We start from the raw sequence: 26,123 nt of genomic DNA on the forward strand, positions 1-26,123 counted from the left end.
TCGGCACGGCCACCCTCTTTCGCCCATGCAGAGGAACCTGTCTTGTTTTAATCCGTTGTCCCATTTGGAAAAGGAACTCCCCCTTTTTGACGTTGTGCTTCGTTCGGGCTCCTGTATGTGCACTTGAAAGCGTCTCAGCATAGTGTGCCTATCTGCTGAAGAGGCCTATCTGCCCAACAGGCTTACCTGCTGAACATGCCTTTCCCCGCGTGTCGTCGTAGAATTACCGGTGGCACCAACCGGTTACCATCTCCTGTTTAGGGAGACTTCAAGAAGGGGGGGACTACCCAGTAGAGTCTGGGCGTGGATACGCCCCCCCCCTTCTTTCTCTCTTCTTACATCAACTTGAAAGAAAAAAACCAACCAAAGAGAAATCGACCCAGGGGAAAAGAGGTTCTCCCCCCTCCTCGAAGGGAGTAAACAAAGTTGGCTCGTTCATTTTCTCTGTGAATTTTAACAGCGTCGGGGAAAAAAAAAAAGAAAAAAAAAAAAGGAAAACCTTCTTCTATGCTACTACGAACTATGCGACGGGGTATGAAGCGGATGTGCTTCTAGCACATTGCGCATACGTGGGTGTGCCCGCGCAGATGTGTGTATAGGTTGAGTATCCTCAACGTTATATTCTCCTGCTAATGGAGTCGCGGCTCTGGGGGCGATGTGCATTTTTCCGAGCCAATTGCTGAACTGAACATAAAAAAAAAAAAAATCGAAAAAAAAGTGCGCACCAAAGGGCCTACATTTTTGTGAAGAAAGGGAGAAGTCAGTTGTGTGTGTGGCACTCCACTGGGTAATTTTTTCCCCTCATTTGCCTCTTTTCTCTGCATTTTCTTTACCCTCTTTCCCTCCTTCTTTTCCCCTTTTTTCGCTGGGGGTGAAATCCGAAGTGGACTCCGTACGAGCGCACACACTTGGCGCGGGCGCTGTCGGGAGGAAGCCTTCGGCTCGATTCCCTTCCAATCGGGACTCCTCTTGGGGGACAACGCTACGAGGCTAAGGCTTCGCTTGAGGTTCCTCTTCAGGGGACCGTCAAAATTGGCAGGCCCCTTCGTCCCACCGTTGGGGTGTAGTGCACGTGTGCTTAGCGCGCTGGGGTAAAGGTAGAAGGGGTGGCTACCTAGATAAGGGGCTACCCGGCCAAAGGATCCCCTACATAAGGGTCCATTCACAGCGCACAGATTCACCTCCCCGCGGACGCTGCTCGCCATGCTGAAGTACCTGGAGGTGAAGAGGTCGAGTGGGTCGGAAACGGACCAGTCGGAAGGGAGTGAAGCGGCGGGAAGCTACTCCCTGGAGGAGCTGAAGACGAAGATGGAGGCGGCGCAGAAGAAGCACTTCGGCTATAAAAATCTGAAGGGTTTCCAAATCGAAGCGGTGCACGCAGTATTCCACAAGAGAGACAGCTTAATCGTGATGGCCACGGGGATGGGGAAGTCGCTATGCTACCAGATCCCCTCCCTTATGGAAGAAGCCAAAAACAAATTCACCATGGTAATATCACCCCTTATATCTCTAATGACAGATCAGGTGGATAATCTGAATAGGAAGAGAATCTCCTCCATTTTTTTAGGAAGCGGACAAAAGATAAGTAAAGATCAAGTGTTAACACAGGTGAAGCATGGCATGTACAAGATAGTGTATTGCAGTCCAGAGTATGCACTGAATAATAAGCAGCTCTTTCTAATGTTAAGGAGGAGGATCCTACTGGTAGCCATTGACGAAGTGCACTGCATGTCGGAGTGGGGACATGACTTTAGACCCTCGTACAGAAAACTACACGAATTGAGGGACGTTTTAGTGGGAACCCCCTTTATGGGGTTAACAGCAACGTGCACAGGAGAGGTCCAAAGAGATATCCTAAAAAATCTAAAATTCGATTTGAAGAAATGTCTTATCAAAACGAGTAGCGTTAATAAGAGGAACCTTTTCTACTGCGTTCGGGAGAAGACAAATCTACTTAACGATCTGAGAGATGTGTTGGACATCCCATCTACCAAATCTTTGCAGAGAACGAAGCGGTTTATTGATAACTCGAAAATATGCCCCTACAATTCTACCCTTATTTATGTGAATTCGAAGAAGGAATGCGAGAGTATCTTTTCCTTTCTGAGAGAGAAGGGACTGCTCGTCCGAATGTACCATGCGGATTTGTCTAATGATGAGAAGAAGGAGGCACATGAGAAGTTTTTAAAGGACGAAGTGCAGATAATCGTGGCGACGGTAGCATTTGGCATGGGCATCGACAAACCGGATATTAGGAGGATCGTCCACTATGGCTTTTCCCGGTCTTTGGAGGCCTACGTGCAGCAGGTGGGAAGGGCTGGTCGAGACAACAGCAATGCGGAGGCTATTCTTTTCTTTCACATAAATGACGAATCGAAGATAAAAAATCTGCTCCTAAGAGAAAACATTGCCAATAACTTAATCGAAACCAACTTCCAACGCGTCGAGCATATCATAAGCATGTTCACGGAGGCATCCGACTATGCTTACTCCACCATCTGTCGGAGGAAAAAGATATATGACTATTTTGATGAGACGCCGGAGACATGCACCGATGTGGACGTCTTCAACTGCGAGGATAACTGCGGCGTCTGCTTTTATGTGAAGAAGTACGACATGTACCTTTGTGCCAACTGCGACAATTGTGCTTATTATTTGGGGGAGATTCGCGGGGCAACCAAAAAGATGATCAGGGGAACAAGCATCGGGGGAACAAACATGGGAGGTATAAACCCCCTCGACGTGAGTGCAGGCCCCTCGAAGAGGCAATCCCGCACAGACTCAACCTCTCTGCTGAAGAGGGACTCGCGTAATGGGCTGACTGCTACTCTTCCTAGGAGGAACAGCACCCCCCACGCAGTCCCCACCGGCCAAGGAATAGACCTCTCCACGGAACTGAAAACGTTACTCAGCTGCATTTCCTCCCTTAAGGGAAGAACCGGAGTAGGAGTCATCTGCAAAGTGCTCGTAAAAAGCAAAGAAGCATCCATAATTAAAAAAGGCTACCACAACATTAAAGAATATGGCGATGGTGCACACAAAAGCACCAGCTGGTGGTCCGCTTTTCTGAAAGTGGCAAGAAATGACAAATACGTGAAGGAGACGTTAGTCTATAGTAAGGATGTAAGCTACCTCAGTGTAGGCGTAACGCCAAAGGGGGAGGAGTTTATTAACGCTTCTGAGCAAAGGTACAACGTCAGATTGCCCTTCTTTCTGATGGACAGGGAGAAGAAGGAAAAGCCTGTCAAAGGAGCGAAGAAGGCCAATGGATTCAGAAGTGCAAATGAGCCCTTTGATTATACAAATGAGGAGAGGGCTAGTCAGCGGAACAGAGGCGGCACCTTCGGGACGGACTTCACCCACAGGGAAAGAAGAAACAATCTACGCAGGGAAGAAAACCAGTTGGAAGGAGAACCCCTTTCCCCTCTCTTGACAGCTACCCACCGTAGTTCCTCCCACCAGGCCGAAGGAGTTTACCCGATAGAGAAAGCCAGCGTCGAAAGGAACAACACTATTCCGGATAACAAATATGGATACTTCAACACGGACAAGAATCAATGTCACAGGGAACATCAGTACAGGGAGGAAAAACTAACGGAAGAGAAAATAAATGACTCTATTATGAAAATCTTACTTAGGACAAGAATCATAGAAGCCAGACAACAGAACATCCCCCCCTTTCAGTTAATATCGGACAAGCCATTAAAAGACATATGCCACAAACGACTCAACTCGGTGCACCTGATTAGAAAGCACGTTGATAATATTTCCCCCGTTTGTCCTAACTCCTTTTTGGAAAAGCTCATTTCAGGCATCCGAGGTTTTTGCCTGCTACACGACTTAGATATGAATATAAATCTCAACACAGCTAGCCAAAATGTGGGTTCAACTGAACCCGTCGATAGAAGCATGTCCAGTCTGAACAAGTTTTCCAACCTAATTTCGTCCTTTCAATATGACCACAAGGGGCGAAAGCTTGGGGAAGACTCCTCCTTCCAGGGCGCCCCCTCGAGGGAGATAAGAAGTGGTCCTTATCCAGATGGGGGGATAGGCAATAGTCTCGCCGACAGCGGCATTCCCCAGGGGGGCATTCCCCACGGAGAAGTTGTTCATAGCGGAGTTACCCACGGAGGAGCTACCCACAAAGGCATTACCGACGCCGGAGTTGTCCGCCACTGCGCGCACGGGGAGGAAGAGACGTCCTCCTTCCGAAGTAGACACTTTAATGGTGGCGACAAGACGGAGATGAAAATGGGCATCAGTGGTAATGGAACTTGTCACCCCCACGGCGAAAGGAACCATACCACTGGGGAGCTCATAGGAGGGGTGAAGCCGCTCCTCGACTGTGAGACAAACCACCCGCACAGCGATGCCATCGAGAAAAACCGTAGACCAAAGGAAACCACGTTGAGCCCCTTTTGCACCACTGCGGACGCGACCAGCCCGCTGCACCATTTTAGCGGAAACGACAAAAACAGGCTGATGGATTTTTTCGACGACGATTTTAAATTTGTAAAAGAGGCCAACCAATTGGCGGCAAACCAGTCGAAGGATAACCACTTGGATGCCAACCGAGACCATTTGCTCGTGGATAGGAAAAAGGTACGACAAGCTCCCCTCGACTTGTCCAACTATACCTTCCAAGATGGGGTGTGCAGAGGGAGTCACACAGCGCAACCCATGCAGATCCCCCACGAAGCGGCCAAGCCAAGTGAACGAACAATTTGTCCAAACCGAATTGATACCATCACCCGTTTGAGCACCCCGGGGGAATATGCAAACGGAGGTGCACGGACAGGCCCAAGTGCGCAGGAATCACCCCCAGGTGACCCCTTCATAGAAACATTCCACATTAGGAAAACCATGGGGGAGAATCACGTCGATGTCTTAAATGACAAAAAAAAAAAATTAGATTTGATCGATTCGTTTTCATATGACTATAAAAAAAAACAGGACGAAGATAGCCTGGGAGGGCTCCACGGCGGCCACGATGGCGCTTCGTCCTTTCAGGACTTAAAGCGACGAAGATTTTAAAAAAAAAGAAAAAGGGGGAGTGTGTGCGAGGGGAGCATGCCCACAAGGGGATACACATAAGTAGTACATGTATTCAGGGGGGTAATAATCGGAGAAACTGTCCGTCCCTCTTCCGGGTTTGTTTCATTTGTTTAACGCGTTTGCCTTTGTCCACTTGTTTAGTTTGCTCAGTTTGGGGAAATTTTCCAGAACTGGCTAATTTTTCTGAAATTGCTAATTTTTCTAAAATGACTAATTTTTCTGAGCTCGCTAATATTTCTGAAGTTTGCTAATATTTATGATTTTTTTTTTTTTTTTTTTTTTCAAATTTGTTCCTTGTCCTAGCGCCTCCCCTTTCCCATGGGCGTTCAACCACCAGCGGGATGCTACTCAGATTCTGCGCACCATTTTAATGTGTCCATTTTTTTTCTTTTTTTTCTTCCTTTCCCACCCTTTATCTTCTTTATAAGCTGTGGGAGAGTTTGGGGGAAAAATGCACACCCAGTCAGATGACAAAATCATCTTCCTCTTCCTCCTCGTGGGGCAAGTTTAGCACCGAAAAGTCAATGTTCTCGCTTGGCGCCTGTTGGGAAGGGAAGTGGCGGTGATGTGGCGGTGAAGTGACGGAAAAGGGGGGCGCAAATTAGGCAGACGCCCCCGCGCCCGCCTCTGTTCCACGCACGCCGCTGCTCCGTGCCTACCTTCACCCGCTCGTAGTGCATAAACAGGGTGAGCGTCCGGAAGAGCTGAAGAGAGAAGCGCAAAACGGTGAGGCTCTGCGAAATCATTTCCTCCACTTCCTTGTTCTTCGTTTTGATTATCTCCGCCTGAGAAAACACCTTCAGGTCGCCGCTGCTGATTAGCAGCAGGAAGCACATGGTCGTCACGGTCACGTCGAACAGACCCTCGAAATTGTGGAAGTAGCTTCGACCCTGTTGGTGTGGAGAATGAGCAGCATCAGTGAGACGTGTTCCTATTTGTGTGTGGAGTCGTCAAACATGTATCCGTACGTGGAAGTGCAACGCGGGGGCAAAATATGCCCGGGCATCGTCCCCAAGGCGCACTTACGCTTGCGTGTCAGGACTCACTCTCACAGCACATTCACTAGAAGATTACTTACCTGCGTGGCCAAGCGCAGACAAACCTCCAACACGAGCATGAGGATGACAAACATCTCCGAGATGACCACAAACAGACTGACCATCTTTGTGCACGCAGTGTAGACAAGGATAAAAAGGTTAAGGAAAATCACAAGGAAGTACAAATACATGGTACCCCTGGAGTAGTACAGACGATTGGCAAGGATGTGCAAAAAATCGGATGACGTGTGACTCTTGTAGTAAAAGAAACCATCACCGTGCTTTATATTCCCACTGAACTTGTCTGCCACTCCATCTACAATGTCTGAATAGCAACGTTTTGCTCTTCCATACAGGTTGCAGATGAGGGGATAGTTGCCGCATGGGTTATATTTCCTCCTGGCTTCTCCCGACTGAGCGTGTTGGCCCCCGTGCTTTGCAGCCAGCGGATCAGCTTCCTCCTCAAGGTCTGTGAGATGGTCCTCCAGGTCGTCTCCATGCTGAACTGCGCTCAAGTGTTCTTTTTTTATTAACCATTCATTCGCATCATCGGTGACGTCCTGTCTGTCTCTATGCGGAGCTTTGACCTTCCTGTCTTCCCACGGGGGGTACATCCCCGCTTGGTTCGTTTGGTTTGCTCGCATCGTTTGGCTGCCTCGCCTCATTTCAGATTTGTTATTCGGCTGGCCATTATGCTTGTTACTTTGTTTTCCACTCTGTCTGCTACCTTGTCTCCCACTTTGTGTGCCACCTTCTTTTCCATCTTGTTTGTAGCTTGTTTCTTCCCTTTTTTCACCTCTTCTATGTTCCCCCTTTCCCACCTTCTCTTTCCCCTTCCCCCTTTTCGGGGGAGCGTTCTTAAAAGGCAACAGATCATCAATCTCTAGGAGCACCGCCTCGTTTTCATCACTACGATTTATTTCTTCGTCTATGAAGATGTCCATGCATAATATGGTTTGGTTAGGCCACGTTTGCAGGGTGATTCGGCGGAGCAGTGTCTCGAAGGGGGAATTCTCCCGGGGGAGAGGGGAAGCATAACGTAATCCGAGAGCCTTCGTCTTTTTTAAAATGGAAAAAAAAAACAAGAAAAAAAGGACACGATAGTTATTCCTTGCCTTCTGTTATGAGATCAGCTGGGGTCACTCACAAAGGGGATGGATTCAAGCTCGCACTCCCCTCTTAAATATGGGGGTCATCCGCAAGGTCTTCCGATGGAGCTGTGTGAATTAAGTTCGTTGAAACAAAGCAAATCCTCTTGACATGGTTTTTCTCCTCGCGAAAAAGCCATCTGGGCAGAGTTTACACGATTTAGTAAAGGCCTCAACCCGCAGGGGAGGGCAAAATTGCAAATAGGGATCACCCTTAAGAAGGTTTTGGTGAGAAGAAGCGGAAAAGAAGTAGTGACAATGTGGTGGGCAGCCAAATGGAGTAGCAACACCGCGCGACCGACTTGCGCTCAGGCAGGCGATGAACAAACGAACGCATATAAGCGCAAAGGAAAAGCGGCCGAACTGGAAAAGACCTGTCAATTAAAAAAAAAAAAAATGACAACAGGGTTTTGAGGCGTTGATCGTATTAATGATTTCCCCCAATTTTATTAGTAGGTACATTTAAAGCATTTCAAAAGGTTGCCTTTCTTTTTTTTTATTTTGCTGATCCCCTCCCCTGTGGGGATGAAGCATGGTTAAAAAAAATAAATTCACTGTCTCCCTCCTCGTGAGGGTTGACCCAACATTGGTTCCTTACCTCTTTACAAAAAGGGGGGCATTATTTATTGCGCCGCCTCTTTTTCGCTCATTTGTCCAAATGTGAGGAAAGAGAAAAAAAAGAAAAAGAACAATCGCTGAACTCGCCCGTGTATTGTCCGATCCACAATTTGGACGACATGAATGGCTGACTGACTCTGTTCGTGTGAAGGAGAGGTGGAAGCTTCCCCAAAACAGCCCATACACATGAATATACACGTTGCTGCTTCGCACGTGGGCCGCTTCGCATGTGTCGCTTCGAACGTGCCGCTGCACGTTTGCCTCGCTGACTATCACCTAACTCCCCACCATGCGCATGCGTCCACGTGGGGATCGCGTGGATCCTCCGGGAAGCCTTCCACCAAACTGCTGTGACCTCGCTATCTCCTCCGCATAGGCAATTCAGTCGGGGGAGAGAGGGCCTTTATCGACGGCGCTAGGACACACGTATGCGCACAAAGAGGGGGGGCAGACGAAAAGAAAAAGGGAAGGTGTAGAAAAAGGGAAAACACAGCAAAGAAAAAAAAAGCATAGCGCAGGATAGCAAAGTAAAGCAGAAACCTTTACTTTCCATCAAGACATACGCCAATCGGTGGAATGTATATTGGTTTTATTTCTCTCCAAGGGGCTATATCTTTTTTTTCTTCTCTCCGCCGAATTGAACGAACTATCCCATCACAGCGGAGCACAAAAGTGATGTAGTAGTTTTGTTGCTGGCAAAAGTTCTTTTTTTTTTTTTTTTTCACGTGGCAGGAAGGACGTTTCCCCGAGTTCACTACGGTTCTAAGGTGCCCCCTCCGTTCCTTCCCAGTGGTATTTTTTACAAAATGGTCAGTGGCAAATGATTGACATTCGAATTGTCCCCTTGCAAATCCACATCAAAAAAAAAAAAAAAAAAGGAAGTCCCCCCCTTTTTTTTTTTTTTTCAATCAAACCTTTTGTGAGGCAAGTTCCTTTCTGATACGCCAAAATTTGAGCAGCTCCACGTTGCTGTGTTGGCGGCACAGAGAGGTAGAACATCCCGGGGGAAGTAACAAAAGTGGAAGAAAAGGAAAAAAAAAAAAAATAAAAATATACACTGTAATGCTGAGGAGCTGGGGCCCCCACTTCTGAGAACAGAACGAGAGGACAACCATCAGTGTGGGGACAAGGGGCAAAGAAAAAAAGGATAAACCACCTATGTGCACGGAAGGGGGGGTTATACCTACAACTGTGCGTGAACAACACCGTCTACTCTGGAGAGAACCTACCCTGTCTGAGCCCTCCGCAACGCCGCGCCACTCGGCCACTTCATAGAAAATGCCCAACGATATGACGACCGAAATAGCCAACCATATGACCAGCCAAATGGGGGACGACTCGGGGCTGAGCTTCAAAATCGTGGACGAGGATAGCGTGCAAAGGTTCATCAAAAGTGCAGCCTACAACGAGCTGATCGATTTCATTACGCAACTAAACACTTCCGTCGTGGCGGTGGAGATGCATCCCCTGGATCAATTCTACACACGGGAGGACAGCGTCGAAGGAGTAGGCACACCCACTGACAAAGTCGAAAACATCCTGCTCATTTCACGCAACGTACAGAATGTATTCACTCTCGTAAAGAGCATGAACAATTATATAGATCTGTGTCCCCCCATAAAGCAGCCGACTCGATTTGGCAACAAAGGCTTCCAAATTTTCTGTGATGAGTATTACAAAGAGGTTGACGAAAAGTTACCAAAGGTTTTAGCCGAATCGGGATTACAGAACTTATCGGAACATACCTTTCAGTTGGGTCACTATTTAAAAAACTCAGTAGGGAATAGGAAGCGGATTGACTATGGCACAGGGCATGAGCTGAATTTTCTGCTTTTCCTCTTTTGCCTTAACAAACTGCAGTTTTTTGGCCCTCCCGACCACAAACACCTCGTCCTTGTTCTCTACCGGCAGTAAGGCTAGCGGTTCACACCGCACGAGAGAAGTGGACTGCGCTAAGCGGACTGCACCATGCGGACTGCGCGACGTGTATGTACTGATAAGCGGGTTGCGCATGTAGATAATCCGTAGAATGATGAGCAGCCGCATTTCTCTGGATTTAACTCCCCCCTCAGTAGGCAGTGCCAAAATGCAACCACCTCTGGAATATCCTCCTCCTTTCCTCCTCCCCTCTAACCGCTCAGGTACCTCGAATGCGTCAGAAGAATCCAAATCACCTACACCGTGGAGCCTGCAGGGAGCAGAGGCGCCTGGGGGCTGGACGACTTCCAGTTTTTAGTCTTTCTATTCGGCGCAGCGCAGTTATCCTACAACACGAAGATAAAGACGGACGATGTAAGGGGGGGAGTGTATTTCCCGCAACGTGGTGGGCCCCTTTCCATAGAGCCATCTTTTGTTGGTCCCGTTGTGTACGCACTAGCCAGTCGGCACATGTAGTACCTCCACGGGTATACACTTTGTTTTTATCTTTTTTTTTTTTTTTTTTTCCACCCTTTTCGTGTGCCCTGTTCTTCAGATCGAAAAGAAGGAACTTCTGGAGCTGTGGGCACCCAAGTACCTTTATTTTGACGCGTTGAAATACATTTCGATGGTATGCCATGTCGTGGTGGTGAATCTGTTCCGTTCGAGCGGCACTTTGGGACATCTTTGCGTCTAGACTAGCAGTGTGTAATTGCATGCATACACACCTATGTGCTTGCCTGCACGCTTCCCTCCTCCTCGCAGATGAAGCACGCCCCCTTTCACGAATCCTCCCAAATGTTGTACGACATTTCCGGTGTGGAGACATGGTATGGCTAGCGGAATTGAAGACGCATGTTCCCCGTTCGGATGATTACCCCCCCCGGCAGCGCAACTTATGCGTGCATTGTTTGCCATCTGTGTAGCTTCCCTTAATTTTTTTCTTCCTTTTTCTCAGGGAGAAAATCTGCTCAGGACTGCTGAAGATGTATCAAGCAGAGATCATCCAGAAGCGCCAAATCCTGCAGCACATTTTGTTCGGCAAACTGATTGACTTTTGACGGCGTTTCCCTCAGGGGGGCGCACTTCCCCATGGCAATTTTTTTTTTCCTTTTCTTTTTCTTCTACCGATCCGGTTTGTTCACCATGTGTGTGCATACGTATGTAGTGTGGCATGCGGATGATCGCCGCAGCGGGCGAAGTTGACGAAGTTGATGAAGTTTGCCCAATTTGCGAGGCATATTTTTTTTTTTTTTTACTCCCCTTTTTGCGATTTCCCCTTCGAATTAATCTGGACATTTTATGTGTGACCGAGCGGGCGCAGGTGCAACGCTCTGCACGTTGTCAGTTGTTCTGGAAGGGGGGGCATACGCGAATGTGAGTTCAGGCGAGCTGGCGACGAGTTGGCGGCGACTTGGCGACGAATTCGCGGTGAGTTTGCCGCGACTTTGATGATAAGAGGGGATGCACGAGTGTCCCCTCATGACCCAAAGAATAGACTGTTCTCCGTCGCATTTACATCCGCCTCCACCCTTGATGCGTCTTTGCGTGCATGCTTACGTGCATCCTCACGTACATATTTATGTGCATTTTTATGAGGAGATATGCCCCCCGGGCCAGCAGTACACAAGGACGAATCCGCCCAAATGACATTCACGTAGAGAAGACAGAGCAGGGCGAACAAATTATAATCGAATTCACCACGTTATTTATTGAAAATCGCGCGACCCAGTAGCAGTCGTGCGTGTATGAATGTGTATGAATATTTCCCAGGGGCGCCCCAAGTGAAAACTGCTTCGTTTTCGCCCATCCTTGATTAGTTTGACGATTGACCATTGGCTGCTTTGCGTCGTCCACGTTGCGTTACGTTTTTGTGTCGCTTCGTTGATATGTTTGTGTGGCTATGCTTGTTTCTTCATTTTTTTTTTTTTTTTTTTTTTTTTCTTTTTCGTGGGACAAAACTAAGGAGCGACCAACGGGTGTTTTTATGAGTCATTTTTTGTCGCCAAGGAGGATTTTCTTCCCCAAAGGAGGTTTCTTCCCCAAAGGAAGTTTCATCCCCAATGGAAGTCTCTTCCTGTCCAGGCTGCTGCTTCCTTTTAAGGGTGTCTCTTCCTGTTAAGATTACTTCTACCTGTTAAGGGTTCTTTTCTCCCTTTTAAGGGTGCTAGCAGGCAACTTCCTTAATCTTTAGTCCATGTGTGATACTGTGTGGACAACCATCTCTCCTGATGAGGGTAGCCCCTTTGGCGTTCCTCCCCCCCACGCGCCTCCCACTGTGTTCAATTCTCCCCCGATCCAGATGCAAAGATGACCCCCCGTAGTTTCCAGAAACTGGGGAGAAGACTCCTCTCGAGCTTGTTAATTCACCCGACGGCATCCCTGCTGTTCGCAGTACATCTTTTCCTTTTTAGACAAGGCAGCTGCGTACGACCTGGTTCCACCCCCAGATTCGTAACTGACCTAACATGGGAGAAAGAGACGAACTTGGACATGCCGACGTGTGACACGTGCGACGTTTGTTCCGTGTGCATCCATGAGAAGGGGGAGTCTGAGGTAACCGCCCAGGGAAGTACCAATCCAGGAGGGCAGCGAGAGCGTGTGATAGTGCCTCAAAAGGGATAGTACCGAGCGTGACAACGATAAATGAGCCCCTCCCTCCCCCTTTCTTTTTTTTTCTCTCACGCGCAGAACATAATCCCCTTGGTGGCCATCCCCAGCAAGCGCAAATATCTTCAAGGCAAAACTGGAAAAATAAAATCAGGGCTTCTACAAAATTTGCCCCAGCAGAAATGGAAGAAAAAGAAGAAAAAAGGATCTTACAGTTTTTTTGAAGGGGAAGACGAAGCCGAGGGGGAGAAGGAGGAGGAAGATTCCCCTTCCGACGTGACGATGGACAACCAGCTTTTCCATCATAACAAAGGAACCCATTACGGAGGGGAAGACAAGCACCCCGATGAGTTTCCAAATTGCGTCACTTCGGACTGTCACAGGAGTAACGGTGTTTCTGGACAGCCTGATTACGTTGCACACTTTATGGATGGCTCGGGGGAGAAGTCCCAGGCACGGGGGAGCAGTTGGAGCGGCGCGTCTAAAAAGAAGGAGGTTTTTTCCTCTACCGACCAAGTGACCCTACCCCTGCAGCAGTTGCAAGACGTGAGCATTTATCTTCGGAGCTGTTGTGTCCAAACGAAACTAAGCACACGACAGCAGGGGAGTGTCCAATTGGCTAGACCTGCTCAAATCAGTGGCCTGTGCTTCTTCACCCATTAATCACTTTCTCTACGCTCATTGGCCATGTCCTCCCCACACAATGGCTTCCTCTTCTTGATCCATTAATCGCTTCCCCTTCTTCACCCATTAATCACTTCCTCTTCACTGCCCCTCCTCGCAGAGCCAATACGTCGGGTACATCCAAATAGGCACCCCGCCTCAAACGATCAGACCCATTTTTGACACCGGGAGCACGTAAGTTTGGACAGGGGAGGGAAGAAGGGAAAGGTCACCTCCGCCACTTGGAGATGTGGCTACGCAGCGAAATAATCCCCCCATGTGTGTATATGCACACTTCGTGTTCGAGCGTACCACACATATGTATACCCCACTGCTTCCAACACTGCTTCCCCCACGAAGGAACATCTGGGTCGTGAGCACCAAGTGCAAGGATGACACTTGTCTCAAGGTGCACCGGTACAACTACAAGTTGTCTAGCAGCTTCCGCTACTACAAGCCGCTCACGAATCTGGACATCATGGTGGGGCGTTAGCGATGTGTAGAGATAGACGTACGCACCTGGTTATTCACTAACGTGGTTATACAATGACGTGGTTATCTAGTGACGTGGCTATCTAATGACGTGGTTACGCTCTCACCTTCTTCTTTACGTCCAGCCCCTTTACACCCCGCTCCTTTACACCCCATTTATATGCCTAGTTCGGCACGGGAATAATCCAAGGCGTGATCGGCGTGGAGAACTTCCGCATAGGGCCCTTCCAGGTGTTCAACCAACCCTTTGGACTCGTAAAGCGCGAGAAAAGGAGCGAAGCAAAATCAAACGTCTTTGAGAGAATCAACTTCGAAGGCATAGTCGGATTGGCATTCCCAGCAATGCTGTCCACAGGGAAGACAACGATCTATGAAAATCTAATGAACACTTATAAGTTCAACCATAACGAGTTCTCTATATATATAGGAAAGGACAATAAACATTCAGCTTTAATCTTCGGAGGAGTGGATAGCCGCTTTTTCAAGGGAGACATTTATATGTTCCCAGTGGTCAGAGAATACTACTGGGAAATACAATTTGATGGACTGTACATCGATCACCAGAAATTTTGTTGTGACTCCAGTTCTATTGTTTACGATTTGAGAAAGAAAAAAAAAAAAGGAAAAGTGCAAAGAAATTCCTTTGGGAGGAAATACTTGAAAAGAAAAAGTCACTTGATGGACATGTCGAGGGTTTGGCAGCACCGTCGGGAAGGCGCAGAAGTAGACTCAGAGGAGGAAGACCCATCGGGGGAGAACCTCTCTAGGGAAGACAGAAATGGAGGGTATTCTACCAGGGACGAAGGGAACTCATATGGTGCTCACCCGGAAAGGCACCGTAGAAAGGCACACCACCGATGGCGCAGGCGGCACAGGTGGAGAAGACACCTCAGAAGAGTCAACCGGCGAGGCAAGAACAAGAAATTAAAGAAAAACAAAAACTACCTCATCTTCGATTCTGGGACCTCCTACAATAGTGTCCCTAAGTCGGAGATCGACTACTTCTTCAAAGTCATCCCACCGAAGGTACGTTTGGAAAAATCGCCTGAACAGGCCATACAAACGGGAAAAAAAAAAAATGCACACACGACATGGGCAGTGCACAAAATGGCTAGCTGAAAAAAAAAACAAACACAAAACACAGGCAGTGCGCAAAATGGCTAGCTGCAAAAGAAGAAAAACACCTTCGCACCTCCCCCCACAGAAATGTGACGACAGCAACATAGACGAAGTAGTGGCGAGTTACCCCAATCTGACCTACGTCATTGTAATTAGAGGAAGATGCACAACATTTAACCACTTCACGTGTGCTTGAAGCACTTTAAGCGTTCATAAAAGCGAAACTTTGCAAACGCTCGCCATTGAACACATGCCGCTCTCCCCCACCCCGCAGAACAACATGCCCTTCACGCTGACGCCGGCGCAGTACCTGGTCCGGAGGTCCGACATATGCAAGCCGGCGTTCATGGAAATCGAGGTTTCGCCTGAATATGGACACGCCTATATTTTGGGGAATGCGACCTTCATGCGATACTACTACACCGTTTACCGGCGCGGAGATGGACACAAGGGCTCCTACGTAAGCGGCAAGAGCGTTTAGTGGCGCGACAGAGCAGTGCCACGGCTGCCTTGAAAATGGTGCCCATTGGTGAAGCCCCCCCCCACCCCATCGTCCTGTCTGTATTCCTACCCTGTAACTACTTCTTTTGCCTTTTCTCACGTTTATCCCCCATAACAGGTGGGCATTGCCAAGGCAGTCCACGCGGAAGAGAATGAGGAGTATCTGACCGCCCTGCAGAGAAAGATGAACCAAGTGGGGTAGTCCCCCCTTCGCATTAACCCATTGGGATGGTTAAGAGGCGTGGCTTTTTTTGTCTTTTTCTTGTTTGCTTTGTTTTTGCCTTTTTTTTGTTAGTTTTTGTTTTTTTCTCTTTGTTTTTGTTTTTTTTTTCTTTGTTTTTGTTTTTTTTTTCTTTGTTTTTGTTTTTTTTCGTGTTGCTAAACATGCGGTGACGATCGGATCGTCCGCACAAATGAGGGAAAGAAAGCCAAACAGGTTACACATTACTATCGCGAAATAAAATTAGAATCACATGAATATGAAAAAAGGGAAGGACACGGGAGTGGGACGACGGACGGCGTGCATATCGCTCCGCTGCGCCACCTCAAGTTGGCTTGGGCCCCGCTTTGGGCCCCTTGTCCTTCCCCTTCCCGCCCTTGGAGTACTTGTTCAGAATATGCGTGAGGATATTCTCAAAGGTAGACAGCTGGCAATTCTTCGTCAGCACAATGAGGGGTGCCAACTCACAGTAGGGAGGGACGTCGAAGGTCTCCGCCTTCTTGTCATTCTCGATAATCTTCTCATAATCAGGCATGTATGTTTTGTAGAAGAACTTCAAATTCGACGTGGAGTTTTTTTTATTCTCGTTAAAATGCTGAAATACGTGCGAAAATACATTTGCCTTTTTGTTGTCCTTCGGATCATGCTCACTGTTCTTCTCGAAGGGGTGCTCAATTTTGTGTTGGAAAGGTCTCTCGATCTTGTGTTGGAATGGACGCTCAATTTTGTGTTGAAGGCTGTGCTGCAAAGTATTTCTTGCCGATTCATTTTCGATCAGGCTGTTTCTTCTTCCATTAAAATTTTTACTGGCATTAGCGTCCCCTTCTAACTCGATCTGTATTGGGTTTATATAGAAGGACCTATCACTCAGGCAGGAAAAGCTCCGACGTGATTTTGGATTTCCTTCTTGTGTACCCATGTCAATGCTACACTCAGGTTCATACGTTAAAAGATTCTCCTTTGTGATGTCTTCCTTTTTTTTTTTTTCGTATTCTACATTTAGCCCATCTTTTTGTTTGTATTTTTTTTTCCTCAAATTGGAGCTGATGGATCTCATCATGTAGCTTCCCGTCCTTGTCGCGTTGTTGTTCATTGAACTCAGCTTATCATGTACTCCTCCAAACTGGAAGGACAGATCTCTCTTGTAGACCCCTTGGTGGAAGTTGGCGTCTTCTTCTTCCTCTGCTCTTCGGAACAGGTTTTCTGAGTTGGCTGAGAATTGTCTCCGCAATAGATTCCTGCGCACGGCGTCCTTTCTGAGAGAAGTGTCTCTTCTTGGAGAAGTTTCTCTTCTGAGCGAAGTCTCTATTCTGTGAGAAGTATCATTTCTAAGAGCAGAGTCGCTTCCTCCCAGGTTTCCCTTCTCATTGTCGATGCCACTCCCGTCTTTCCTTTCCGTGTTCACCAGGTCACACTTCGAACTCGGCACGCACCCGCCCAAACTGGCCGGCCTCCCCTCCACGCCGTCGGATAACCAGAATGCGTTGCCCGCGCTCACCTTCCCCTTGTCTTCCTGCCCCTGGGGTACCGCCTGTGAGAGGGAATCTTTCGACTCCACCTTGTCCGATGCGGACGCGCTCTGATTATTGCTCGCTGTGTTGAGCTTCTCCAGAAGGGACTTCTCTGTGGGGGACGTTTCTCCGGATGGTGTCTCCCCGGGTGGCCTTCCATCGGATTGCTTCTCCCCAGATGGCTTCTTCTCCCCCTTGCTCACGGCAGAGTTTGCACGGCTTATCTGGTTAGACAGGTTCACCTCCCCGCCCCCCTCGCCTCTCCTGCTGTCATCCACGTATTTGCTAAAGTGCCTCTCGTACTTCTGCTGCTGCGCCTTAGCGTCTTTCTCCAGCAGTTCATAGTTCTGTCCGAACCCGTCCCTGGCACCAGAGCTGAACAAAATTTCGATTCGAAACCTGTTGCTGTCATTTCGCTTTAGCTGTTTTCTCTCCCAGACTCTAAAAACTAAATGTGATAAGTAATGCAAATCTGTCACGTCCCCCACACTTTTAATGGAATCATTATCGATTATATTTTGGCCAGTCGAGCTGTCTATATTCTTGGCATGGATCAGAATACTCAATAGAGAAATCATGTGCGAAGCTGACGTCACGTAGTACCGAGATCTAACCATCCTCCATGGAGATCGGATTCCTAACCTCCTTGCATCTGTCTCTTTAAGTCTAATTATATCTTCGTCATCGTCATGGTCGTGTTCTTCCTCTCCTTCGTCATCTTCTGCCTCTTCTCCGTCTTCTTCTTCCTTCTCCTTCTCCTGGTTCTGCTGCTCATCCTTCTCCTGCTTCTTCTCCTCCTTCTGCTGCTCCTCATCGTTATCCACCTGTCGATATGTCTCCTCAATTTGGTACTCCTGATATGTTTTCTCCTCTGCCTTCCTCTGCGACATATTGTTACTACCCTGCTCGTTTTTCATTCCTTCTTTGTCCCCCTGTTGTGAGCATTCATAGGCACTTCGCAAGGCGCCATCCTGATCTGTGCCACTCCGTGCTGCGCCATTACAAGCTGGTCCATTACGAGCTGCCCCATTACGAGCTGCCCCATTACGAGCTGCCCCATTACGAGCTGCCCCATTACGAGCTTCCCCATTACAAGATGCCCCATTACAAGCTGCCCCATTACAAGCTGCCCCATTACGAGCTGCCCCATTACAAGCTGCCCCATTACGAGCTGCACCATTCCTTCCTCTTTCCTCTTCACTTTTGTGTCCATCCAACCTGGCGTTTACCTTCCCACGTAGGTCCTTCGCGGTGGTATCGCTTCCACTTCCACTAATTCCTCCTACACCTTTCATTCGGTTACTCCCATACTTGTCTAGTCCCCTATAGTCGCTACCCACTTCGACGTTGTCCTCTCTTTTCAAATTCAGTTCACTCTCCTTGGCGTTTTTTATTTTCTTCATTTTCTGTTTTTCGTTGTTTTCCTTTCTGTACTTATTCTGATGGGCCCACAGATCCGATGAGTTTATCACGAGGGCCTCCTTCTTATTGATAAGCTTTGGCGTGTACAGATCTTTCGCGTTAATGTTGTACGTGACACCTCCCCCCGCCGCTTTGAAGGGGTTCTTCTCGTTTGGGCAAACACTAGCGGGGCTGCCAACCATACCTACGACGCTACTGCCAACATTACTGCTACTAACCGTGTTATCAACAGGGCTGCTCCCGATGTGAGTCGAACCGCCCTGTGGATCATCGGAAGCTGCCCCAGACGCACCTTTGGTGGAGCTCCTGTCCGGCGTCCGGGTGCCCCCCTCGAACTCGTCCCTGTGGTGGATGTCGCCTTCCTCCGGCCTCTCCCCATTAGTGTGCTTGGAGAGGTCAAGTAGGCCATTGCCAGTGAAGTCTGTGAGACCGCCATTCAGGCCAATGGGGCCACCCTCACCTGTTTTCGACTCCACAGCTTCTGTCGACTCCGCACATGTTGGGTCCTTCCCCACTTGGGTTGAAGTTCCCCCCCCCGGGGAACCTCCAACTTGTGCATCGCTTCCAACTTTTCCACCCTTCTGGTTGAGTTCACTGTAAATGGATTTCTTCACCTGGGGCTCGCTCAGAGAAGGCCTTCCACTGGAGGAGGTGACGCAAGAGAACGCGGCGCTTGAGAAGGCCTCACTAGGGTAAGCGCCACTATAGTACGCCCCGTTGGAGTAAGGCGCGGTTGCCGTGTTGACCGCGTTTACCGTGTTGGTTGCTACCGAACTGGAGGTGGCCTCGTTCCACAGTGACAGCTCTGTCTTGGTGGCACACGGGTCCGTCGCGATGGTGGCCATGGTGGCGGGGAGGAGCTGCTCGGCACCCTTCTGCAGACGGTTGTCAATGAAGATTTGTCTCGAGTCATACTTGCACATGCTAAACAATTTGGGAGTGTCCTTTTGTATCTCCTTGTCTAGCCAATTGGCGTGCTGTGCATCTACTTTGGCATTTTCCAGAACCTGTTGTTGTGGGTTCTTTTCACCTGTTGGGAGTCCCGTCTTGTCATTCTTGGATAGATTAAACGAATTGATGTAGGAAATGTTAAGAGCATTCTTTAAATCAAAGCAACCTTTGTTGTTTCTTTTATTCCGAACCTCTTCATCTCTGTAAAAGGTAACATCATGGATTAGTTTGCGAAGCAGCTTGCCAACAATGTTAACTCCGATTTTGACTTTTTCCTCAGGAGTGATTCCATACTCTGCTTGGGAAATAAAATTGGCTAGCGGTTCTATTTGATTATAAATCTCGAAAGCCTTGTCTAGTCCACAGCCCAGATAGGAATGATGATGAATGAGATCAAATCTTATGTTGTCTACAATATCTGGTATTTTCGACGTGTCGTAATTGTTTTTATTTTTCTTAAACCACATCTTGGTGAGTGACTTCCATCTGACTTGTATTTCGTGTAGAATGTCGATGACATACAGAGCGTACTCATCATATGGGAATAGATTTAACCATTTCTGCACTTCCTGATTTAATCCCTTGAGAAAATCATAGATGGTTTTTCTAATTTTCTCCATCAGTTGAAAGAAATTGGAGATCTTCCTCAATGATTCGCGCAACCCTCTAGCATGCTTCCCAGATGTGAGTTTCTTCAAAAGATCCTCGTCAATATCCTTGTCCTGATTCAGTACGTTATCTATGTATTGTTTACACTGGGTTCTATTTAGACTAGGTCTATTATCATCGAGCAGACTATGAGCTTTTGAATTTCTAATCACCATGGCCACTAGGATCGGGGTGAGTTCTCCATCTAGGTCTAGAAACCCTTTTGTAAATGCGGCGGACGTTATCTGGCACCTCCCTTCATCTGAGGTAAATATTTTGAAGTCGTGCCTAAAAGTTGAGTGTAATCGTAATAATCCGTCTGAATCCCCTGGATAGAGAGTTGCTCTGAATCTCTTTCCTAGATTTTCCGACTGCCTCCTTCCCATCCTAGTTAGCTCCCCTCCCCACTTGGCTACTGTCAAAATTCTCGTCACCACAATTTTGTCGTCCAGGACGAGGAACTCCACTGGCTTCAGCTGTATCTTTCTGTTTATTCCTGTGAACCCATCTCCGCGCTCCAACACCTTCTGCAGCGTCTTGTGGTTCTCTATCATAATTTCGTATTCGCTGAGCTTGGCCTCCAGCTCCTCCTGCGTCATCGCGGCGTGGGGACGCGCCTCGGACACGTCCCCTTTAGGGGCGGTTACGTCACGCGCAGAGGCAGCCACGTCACTTTTGGGAGGGTCTTCTTCACGCTTAAGAGAAGCCTCCCCATCACTTCTTCCCAGCGTTTCATTTCCTCTCACCGTCTCATTTCTTCTCACCGTCTCATTTCTTCTCACCGTCTCATTTCTTCTCACCGTCTCATTTCTTCTCACCGTCTCATTTCTTCTCACCGTCTCATTCCCTTCCACCGCCTCATCCCTTCCCACGGAAGCACTTCTCATCGCCAGCTCGGCTCTCCTTGCCTCGGCCTCCGCTTTCAGCGCCTTGTACTCCTTCTCGACGTCGCCCAGGATGATGTTGTTCCGCAGGAAGAGGTCCTGCAGCTCCTCTGGCGACTTGAATTTGATTTCCTTCTTTGTGTACTCCTTGTAGAGGCTGTCTCGGCGCTCCTGCTCGTCTGGGGGCAGACCATTCGCAGGGTTGGAAGCGTTCGAAGCGTTTGAAGCGGTCGCACCGTTTACACCGTTTGCACCGTTTGAAGCGTTCGCCGCGGATGGGTCCCGCTCCGCACTCGCTGCGCTCACCACCTCGCCGCTCTTCTGCGAAATGAAGGATATTTTGCTCAGCGTAGAGGGGGCCTTGGCCGCGGCGTCGTACTGAAACATCGAGGAATCCACTCTATCGGAGGGGACGCAACTAACAGACAAGTTATTATTGCTGTTGCTGAGTTCCATCTGGTTAGCCTTCTGCTGATCGTCTGCAGCGAGTTTGTTCTCAATCACGTTGTATAAGTTTTCCTCACAATTGAAGTAGTCCAAAAGAAGAGGACGATCGGTGAGAAATTTCATTTTCTGTTTCGGCTTCCTATCCCCATGGCGCATCACAATAATCACGGAACATAACTCTTCATGGTGAGAACAATGGAGATCATCCGGCTGTCTAAAGGTTTTCCTCAACACCTCCTCTTCGTTCTCTATGTTGTACCAGTTGTCGGCAAGGTCTCTCGGAATGATATTATATTTTTCTTCCAGCTTCGCCAAAAACATGGCTCTCAAAATGTGTGCACAATCGTTGTAATATTTTATGTTCCCTTTTACGAAAGACCACCCATTCACATCACAGACGAAGGGTCCCATGGTCGTCCTCAAAATGTCGAAGCCGCAGACAGTTTGCTGGAATGCTTCCACAATCCGATACGCAATAATTTTCTCCGCCTCTGAGAGGATGACAGCGTATCGAACTTCCTTCCCATCGGAGGTCCTACACACTTTTCCATCGAGTGCGGGAGATTTCCTAGCTTCCGCATGAGCAAACATTTGCCCAACGGTGTATACTTTTACGTCTGTGCCGAAGGTTGAAAGGAATTCCTCATATATATACATTCCGTTATTCCTAACCCTGTGTACATCAGGGCAGTATTCACTACTCCTGTCTTTAACCTTCCTAAAGAGCTTCTTACACCCGCCACCAGTATTCTTTGGGTAATAAATCCAATTATTGTGATTATCTGCATTGATAGGTTTCTCTATAAAAGGTTTATTCAGTCTAATATTGTTATATACAATATAGTCATAGTATTCTTCAAAAACATGTTCTCCTCTCTTCACAGCATCGTGATCTACGACCACATAATTGGCATGAGGCACTTTCCACTTTTTTAACTCCTCATAGATCTGCAACCTTGATCTTAAAATTAACTGCCTGCTTAGATTGTTTAAGGTTATTGGTTTGTATTTCTTCACATACTCGATGGCTTTCTTGAGAGGGAACCCCGTGGAGTAAAAGGCTATCAGACAATCTACTATTGGCCACGAGTCTATGTCGTGATTTAAAATCATGTCTCCTTTAAATTTGATTATGTTAAAATCTCCACTTTTGGCTAGCCTCTTCAAGATACACTCCATGGGTGCGCTCTCCACTTTGCTTTCCATGGCGCACACTCCAAGGGTAAACTTTTTTATCATGCCCGAGTCATCTTTGCTCACATTTTCGAAGAATTTCTCCTCGTCCAGCGACCCCCCGTGCTTGCGCAGCTTCATTGTGGAGCGGCACAGGGGAGCGGCACAGGGGAGCGGCACCAGGGGAAGCGGTAACAAGGGGGGAAGAATACCCACGTTGGCGAGGTAAGAAGCAACTGAGCCAAGTTATGCAGTCAGCCAAATGAAGCAGTCAACCGAGTTATTCAGTCAACCGAGTTATTCAGTCAACCGAGTTATTCAGTCAACCGAGTTATTCAGTCAACCGAGTTATTCAGTCAGCCGAGTTATTCAGTCAGCCGAGTTATTCACTCAACCAAGCCATTCCGTCAATCTTCTTAACGCCTGAACGAGTGAGAGCCGCCCCACAAAATTTACGTAAATCCATGCAACGGGCATGGGGAGCCGCTCAATCGGGAAAACGACCCTTCGGGATGATCCACGATTGATCAGCCCCTTCTGAGGGATGAACCAAAAGAGGGGAAACTACCTTATGTAGAATTGGGTTAACATAAAGACGAGGAGAAAAAAATGGAGGCAACAGTTATCGCTAAGTTGAAGCAGGATTTTCTGAGCGTCCGATACTGTCGTGTAACGCCTCACAAATTGTTGTGCTAGGGGATGCAGCGACGCAGAAATCGGCCAAGCTGGGGACTCCTCCGGCGCCGCAGTGAAAACCCATAAGGTAACCCTCACGCAGGGAACAGCAAAATGAAGCCGTCCGTTTCTTTCCTGAAGCACATTAATGCGCCTCTTTTGTGACACACCCTCCCACAACTCCCCTCATGAAGTGGTCCCCTTTTTTCTTCTTCTTCTTTTTTTTTTTTTTTTTTTTTTTTTTTGTAATTTTATGCGAACTGGCACATGAACGTTACCCCTTTGGTGGAATCCCCCCCTTTTCTGGTGCAACTTGGTAGCTTTCCGCGTCGCTCCTGTGGAAGTGGCCCATCCTGTTTTGCTTAATCCTCCCGTCCATTGGAGAGGTACACCTCATGCTCCTCTGCAGTATGACAGAAGGGTGAACTGCGTCTATAATTTGGGCACGCCATTTGGGGTTTCTCCATTTGGGGTTTCTCCATTTGGGGTTTCTCCATTTGGGGTTTCTCCATTTGGGGATGCCCCGCCTTGGAGAGATCAAACCCCCTGTTCAGGGTGATCAACGTCACTGTGGAGAGGCCCCCCGCGTGTAGCTAACAAAGAAAGGGTGCCTCCTTCCTGTAACCCCACGAACGTGGGAGACCTAACTACAGGAGATACCCCTTTCTACCCGCGTGATGATGAACAGACAGGTGCGGCGAGGTGGAAGAGGAAGCAAAAACGTAGCAGCTTGCCAAAAAAAAAAACAAATAGATCGTGCAACATGGAGAAGCATAACAACAGAGTAATCCCCCTTTTGGAAAAGCCAAATGTAGACCAAATTGACAAAGACATCGAAGCCAGCGGATTCGTATTATGTCTCATCCTTAGTGAAAAAGATTCCCCATCACTTGTCTCTCGAGCGAATTACCTTCTGCATGTCCATAGGTATATGTACCTATCCAACATAGTTCCGAAATGTATGGATTATTTTGGATCGTTCGTTTTTCCCTTTTATGGGAACAAATTTGGGGTGTACTTTGAATGCATCCAGGGGGGGAGAAAAAGAAGTGGAAGAAGTGGAAGAGGAGGAAGAAGAAGGACCCCTTTGCCTGTTCACCCAAATGGGAAAGAACACCAGGAAGGAAGTTCCCCCGTAACATGTCCTAGTATTAATAGCAGTATATCCGAAATGCCTCCCCCATCCGGTGGAGAAAATCCCAATTGGACAACCTTCACAGAGAGAACCCAGATTGACGAACCACTCCAGGAGAGGATTATACTCGATTGGAGACTCCCCATAGGGGTACTATTCGATATATACTGCGATGTCGAAGGGGAGGATTGCAGTTTTCCAATCTTAGAAGAGCAGCAAACAAGCTGGAAGAGATGCTCCAGTGGGAAATTATTTCCTGACCATATTAGTGTCTTAGAGATCACTCCCGACCCGGTAAGTGATTTACTTGGTGAAGCTGAGAGGGAGCAGCTAGAGGGGGGAAAAGACTCAAGCAAAGCTCCGTTGAATGATGCCACAAAGGGTTCCCTCACTGGGGAGAAGCCATGTGGACGGGATGAAGACAAGACGGATGGGAAAAACAACGAAACACACGCGAAGAACCCCCCCGTTAAGTACTACCACATGCGAATGAACAAACAGATAAATAATGACTGGTATGATCAGCAATTTTTAAACATAGCGGATAGGAACATCCCATGGAGACTGGTAGTCCACTTCAAAGATGAAGAAAACTACAATGCACATTTTGAAAGAGGGGGAGGAACCAAAATGAGTTACGATGCGAATGTCAACCTTTTGTCCTACAACAGCTGCATACCTCTGTACAGAGGATTTCACGACTTTGAGGAATACCTCATCAATCAGCTTAAGAAGGCGAACTACGTCTTTAACAAAAATAACAGGGTGCTTCAGATGCTGCCGCAGCAGGTGGAAAACGAGTTACTGCAGAATTTGAAACGGTTTGACGTCGAAAGTGTTTGCGCCCTCTATAGGGAGCACATCGATTATAATATGGTCCGTTTCGTCGATTACTTTAACGCCAAGTGTTCGCAGGTGCAACAAAACGGGCAAAACGGCGTCACCAGCGGGGAGCACAATTCCGTGTGTGCCCTTATGAAGGACGAAAACGTCGTTAAAGACGTTCCCATAATTATACACATTTATGGACCCCCATACAATCAAGTGTTGACGAAGTGCCCTCTGTTCAAAATTGCCCCCGAAGAAGGGACCGAAAATATAGACAATACAGTAAATACGGTTTGCGGTTTTTCTGCCTACACGTTGGGGGACTTTCTCCACAAGGAGTTCCCTTCCTTTTTTAGGAAAATAAAAAAACGCGCAACAGGGGGGAGGGTCGCCGTGGTGCCGGATAACTTGCACGGTCACAGGACAAACGGTGAGGTTGGCGCACAAGGCCACCTTCCCCCAGAAAGTGCAGCGGCGGAGGCGGTATCAGAAAATGCCGCGGCAGTGCCAAGTGCGCCTGCGCCCCCCGACGGGGAAAGCATTTTTTACTTTGTCGAAGACGATTACTTAATATTCAGCCCCTACATGTTCATAATAATCAACGGGATTCAAATTCCGCTGAAAACGCCACTCTACTGGCTCGCCGCCAACTTTTCCCAATTTGATAATTTCCTGCACGTTATTCTCCGTGTACCCCCCTACTGAGGACGCGTGTCCTCCCCTTTGGCCAGGCCCTCTCATATGGAACATGCTCCTCTCCCCGGCGTCTGGTGTTTCCATTTGTCTGTTTGTCTGCTTGTTTGTTTATTTGTTTGTTTGTTTTATTTGTTTCTATCTTTTTCTTTTCTTTTTGCGGATGGTTGGCCAAAGGGGGTAGAGAATGGCACACAGAAGGGGGGAGTGTCCATATTTCTCAATGGGCTCGCAGTTCGCATAGTCCTCATTTGTGTGTGCAAATGTGCATATGTTTTTTTTTCCCAGCTAGCTAATTTTTTTTTTTTTTTTAAACAATTTACCAACGCATTTCTCCTTTTAACTCTGTTTGGCAACTCCCAGCCAGGGTACAAGA

At 47.9% G+C, this 26,123-nt stretch overlaps 6 protein-coding genes across 6 annotated transcripts; 4 read left to right on the top strand and 2 right to left on the bottom strand.

Moving 5' to 3' along the window:
• Nucleotides 1–1,203: 1,203 nt before the first annotated feature.
• C922_03065 (adenosinetriphosphatase) lies at nucleotides 1,204–5,034 on the top strand (the record flags this gene model as incomplete). The annotated part of the gene is made up of 1 exon (XM_008818657.1): nucleotides 1,204–5,034. The coding sequence occupies one exon, from the start codon at nucleotides 1,204–1,206 to the stop codon at nucleotides 5,032–5,034; it is 3,831 nt and encodes a 1,276-aa protein (XP_008816879.1).
• Nucleotides 5,035–5,518: 484 nt separating this feature from the next.
• C922_03066 (hypothetical protein) lies at nucleotides 5,519–7,036 on the bottom strand (the record flags this gene model as incomplete). The annotated part of the gene is made up of 3 exons (XM_008818658.1): nucleotides 5,519–5,596; nucleotides 5,715–5,945; nucleotides 6,134–7,036. The coding sequence occupies 3 exons, from the start codon at nucleotides 7,034–7,036 to the stop codon at nucleotides 5,519–5,521; spliced, it is 1,212 nt and encodes a 403-aa protein (XP_008816880.1).
• A 2,100-nt stretch (nucleotides 7,037–9,136) lies between these two features.
• Nucleotides 9,137–10,836, top strand: C922_03067 (hypothetical protein; the record flags this gene model as incomplete). Its single annotated transcript, XM_008818659.1, has 5 exons — nucleotides 9,137–9,768; nucleotides 10,000–10,150; nucleotides 10,332–10,406; nucleotides 10,541–10,605; nucleotides 10,734–10,836. 5 exons carry the CDS (start codon nucleotides 9,137–9,139, stop codon nucleotides 10,834–10,836), a joined length of 1,026 nt encoding a protein of 341 aa, XP_008816881.1.
• Nucleotides 10,837–12,085: 1,249 nt separating this feature from the next.
• On the top strand, nucleotides 12,086–15,362 carry C922_03068 (hypothetical protein; the record flags this gene model as incomplete). The annotated part of the gene is made up of 9 exons (XM_008818660.1): nucleotides 12,086–12,331; nucleotides 12,467–12,931; nucleotides 13,170–13,243; nucleotides 13,409–13,529; nucleotides 13,709–14,226; nucleotides 14,407–14,566; nucleotides 14,745–14,807; nucleotides 14,934–15,119; nucleotides 15,279–15,362. 9 exons carry the CDS (start codon nucleotides 12,086–12,088, stop codon nucleotides 15,360–15,362), a joined length of 1,917 nt encoding a protein of 638 aa, XP_008816882.1.
• A 343-nt stretch (nucleotides 15,363–15,705) lies between these two features.
• Nucleotides 15,706–22,557, bottom strand: C922_03069 (hypothetical protein; the record flags this gene model as incomplete). Its single annotated transcript, XM_008818661.1, has 1 exon — nucleotides 15,706–22,557. One exon carries the CDS (start codon nucleotides 22,555–22,557, stop codon nucleotides 15,706–15,708), a length of 6,852 nt encoding a protein of 2,283 aa, XP_008816883.1.
• Nucleotides 22,558–23,854: 1,297 nt separating this feature from the next.
• Nucleotides 23,855–25,759, top strand: C922_03070 (hypothetical protein; the record flags this gene model as incomplete). The annotated part of the gene is made up of 1 exon (XM_008818662.1): nucleotides 23,855–25,759. One exon carries the CDS (start codon nucleotides 23,855–23,857, stop codon nucleotides 25,757–25,759), a length of 1,905 nt encoding a protein of 634 aa, XP_008816884.1.
• Nucleotides 25,760–26,123: the final 364 nt, after the last annotated feature.

Source organism: Plasmodium inui (genome assembly GCF_000524495.1).
Source record: "Plasmodium inui San Antonio 1 unplaced genomic scaffold supercont1.12, whole genome shotgun sequence".
NCBI lineage: Eukaryota > Apicomplexa > Aconoidasida > Haemosporida > Plasmodiidae > Plasmodium > Plasmodium inui.